This window comes from Photinus pyralis, unplaced genomic scaffold (assembly GCF_008802855.1).
Source record: "Photinus pyralis isolate 1611_PpyrPB1 unplaced genomic scaffold, Ppyr1.3 Ppyr1.4_LG1, whole genome shotgun sequence".
NCBI classification, from domain to species: Eukaryota; Metazoa; Arthropoda; class Insecta; order Coleoptera; family Lampyridae; genus Photinus; species Photinus pyralis.
Genome location: NW_022170249.1, coordinates 17,220,115 through 17,223,573, shown reverse-complemented (window position 1 = coordinate 17,223,573; position 3,459 = coordinate 17,220,115). Strand labels below are relative to the sequence as shown.

General features: G+C 39.2%; 1 protein-coding gene across 1 annotated transcript; it reads right to left on the bottom strand.

Moving 5' to 3' along the window:
* Positions 1 to 825: 825 nt before the first annotated feature.
* Positions 826 to 2,266, bottom strand: LOC116174831. The gene is made up of 2 exons (XM_031492836.1): positions 2,211 to 2,266; positions 826 to 2,145 (listed from the first exon to the last, which is right to left on the bottom strand). The coding sequence occupies exon 2, from the start codon at positions 2,076 to 2,078 to the stop codon at positions 828 to 830; it is 1,251 nt and encodes a 416-aa protein (XP_031348696.1). The 5' UTR covers positions 2,079 to 2,145; positions 2,211 to 2,266; the 3' UTR covers positions 826 to 827.
* Positions 2,267 to 3,459: the final 1,193 nt, after the last annotated feature.

Sequence of the window (3,459 nt, the reverse complement as noted above, 5' to 3'; positions counted from 1 at the left end):
GAGAGTTTTACTCCAAATCTTTATTTTTTCCCTCTTTTCTGCAGGTAAAGAAATTTTCAATAGTTCTGAGTCTAATAAAAACCCCAGAAATCTAATGGTTTGACTGGGGTTCAAATGACTTTTCTTAACGTTTATAGAAAACCCTAAGGACTTCAAAAAATTTACGGTTACCTTAGTGTCATGTAAGGAGCCTTCATACGAAGAATTGAATAACAGAAAGTCATCCAGATAACACACACAAATAATGTTTTTAGATCGAAGCCATTGTGTAACAGGTCTCATTAGTTTTGTGAACACATAAGGGGCTGAAGCCAACCCAAAAGGCAAACATGCAAATTCATACAGATCGTGATTAAATTGAAACCTCAAGAACTTTCTAAATTTTGGGTCAATGGCTATATGGAAGTAGGCATCTTTAATATCAATAGTTGTGAACCAACACCCTTTTTTGACAAGCCTTAAGGCCGTTCGAATGTCTTCCATTTTAAAATGAGATGTTTGTAAAAAGGAATTAAGATGTTTTAAATTAAGTATGAATCGTTTACCGCCATCAGATTTATCAGCCAAAAAGATATTAGAAATAAAATGCCCTGGACAAGGACTGCACTTGCTTATCGCATTTAAATTGAGTAAAGACTTAATTGCCTCATGCATAGCAGTGTCTTTAGTCGTCCAGGTCTTTGTTGGGGGTACTTGCTCTAGACTAGGTGAACTACAAAATGGCAAGGCATAGCCTTTAATCCATTTCAGTATTACGGGATTTGAAGTAATCAAACACCATTTGTCATAGAAAAGTGAGAGCCTACCACCAATTGGGCTTACCTGCTCTATCGTCTGTATTTCCCCTGCTTCTGATGGGACTGCTGGCCTCGGAATGATCTCGACTGTCCCTTTTGACGAGTCGGGCCGTAACGGTTTAAAGAACGCTGGTCTTTCGCTGATGTGAACACAGGCTTCAAACGAATTCGCCCAGAGTTCCTACCACCTCTGTATGAAGCTGAGAATTGCAAAGGAGTAGCCGCCTTTAATTCCTTTCCTGCGTTCTGTAGAGACTTAGCTTCCCTGACGCTCTCTGAAACATCTGATCCAAAAAGGAAATCTCCTGGTTTAGTTCTCCCTAGAACCTCCCTAATGTTTTTGTTAAGGGTTGGTAAAATCAAATTACGCCTAGAGTCAGAGATGTCGTGAAAGGTGTGCGCCAGTAAACGACTAGCATCACCCAAAGGGGCTACAATTTCATCACGTAACTTTTTTGGAATAGGATTGTCATTCAGCAAAGCTGTCAAAGACTTTCCCATAGCTCCCAAAACCGTTGCGAGTTTCGTTTGGATACTTTTATTAAAATTGTCCCGAGCCACCCGATCGTTGGCCAAAATTGCTAAAACTTCGGGATTTAGCTTAGGTGAGTTAAGTGTCGGACAGTTCTCCGGGACTGCATAACGTTGAGTTAAGGAAAGTAAATTTTCCTGCGAAAGGCCATTTGTTACAATGTAGTTCCACCTTGAGGAAAGTGCCTCATGTAAACAGTCCGCCTTAACTGGAGTACTAGGGCAATCATTTCCTAAAACGTCTCCAAAATCATCAAGGGCTAAAGAGCCGTCGTCGATGATGAGTACATTTTCTTCCAATTCGGTCTCAGGGCCGTTAGTCGAGTTCAAAGGAGCTCTAGGCTTTGGTCTACCATCCGCTCCGTGTAGGTCCTCAGCCTCACAGTGAGGAGAAAGACTTAAAGAAGTCTGGGATTTGTCACCTGCCCTTAAAGAAGGAGCAGGCGAAAGGCTTAACGAAGCCTCAGCAGACAAAGAACGTCTTCGTCTAAGATGCCTACTTGTTGATGGAACATCAGCAATGCTTAAGCTTTCAACGCTGCTGTAACTGCAATCAGAGCAGTCGCGTTTAGACCGGGAATCCGATCTTCTATTAATAGCACGAAAAGGAGGCCGAGACTGCCTGTCATGGCCGCCGTCCACATTTTCCTTATCCTCTAAAAGTCTCTCAAGCCTACGAAGGCGTTTTCGTAGGTCGCTTTTTGACGTCCCCCTGCTCCTAGAGCGATGCCGCTTGTTGGACTTGCCCATGTGTAGTAAAAAAATACATACGGGCGAAAAAGGCCTATGGTCGACAACGCCAAAAACATGCACAAGCCTAAAAATAATACCTATGGTTAATAAAAACCGCTAAAATAAAATCATTTAGTTATACTCAGATACCAAAATCGTCGAAAAACGCAAGACAACGATGTGAATGTGAACACGAGCACGAGAAAGCGAAGAATGAATCACCTGACGCCTGGCGCGAGGAACGAAACGCAAGGTTAACTCAGTGGCGGCTCGGCGGCAGGGTCGAACTTCTATTTTTGTTTCCTTTTTGTGAAACCTTTCTTTAAATACTCGTGATATGAGTTCGAGCAAGCGAACTACATGGTATTCTATACAATGTCTTCGGATTGGATGTCGAAATATAATAAACATATAAATATACTGGTACTATTGCAATAGGTAGATAGAAATCTACCTAAAACAAGAAAATAAAGATCCAGGGGTCTTGTGAATTACAATTGTACGTTTTAAAAAACAAAACACTCGCCTTTTCTTAAAAAATATGCTTTTTTTCTATTTTTGAAAAGTGATGCTCAGATTGTCCATTTTTTCTAACTTTAAGCTTTCACAGTAACGACTGTACAGCATCACTATGGTTTGTTAACGAAGTTTATACTTAAAAAGTATATTTTCCATAAATATGGACAACAATTTTAAATTTTGAATTTTGTCCCTCCCGCCTCCCTTTCATCAATTTTGAAATAAGTTTCCAAAACGAAATTGTAGTCAAAAGTAGATAGCTTAAGCAAAGTATACACATATAATCAAAATCACTATAGGGCATTATTACAACGTCATACATAAGCCGACTCACTAGGTCAAAGAAGCAGCCAATCTATTGTTTTCAAAATGGTTATCCTATACACGCTAATAATAATCAAGCAAAACACACTAATTGCATAGATAAATAAAAAAATATTCTCTGCTTATGAATTCACCTTCTGTACCTACGCGAAACATTATTTGTCATGTAGTTTTTATTTGATCCCAATTATTCCTGTGGTAGAATTAACAACTTTTATTTGTCCTTCAAACAGCATCGCTTCAAGCTAATGAGTGTAACATCCTAAAATCCCTAGGTACAGCTTCTTGATGCAGAATCAGTAATATTAAAATAAGGCACAGTCCGGTGTAGGCGCGAATTTAAACTGATTTAGTGAGTTAATGCGAGTTAGGGGAATTTTTTCCCAAGTTAGATTTAGATATTAAATGTCTTAGGGTACCTAAATAGCTTTGTGAAATAGATTCATGTAAGATGTAAAGGGTAGAATATTGTCCTTGTCAGTTTCGTGTTAAGAAAAAGTTTTGGGTGATATTGTATATGTGTAAAGGGTCATGTGTACCGCTTCATATGAAGAGT

What these genes read in the sequence shown, in the direction of transcription:
- LOC116174831 (XM_031492836.1), bottom strand. Translation starts at nt 2,078, where the DNA reads ATGGGCAAGTCCAACAAGCGGCATCGCTCTAGGAGCAGGGGGACGTCA.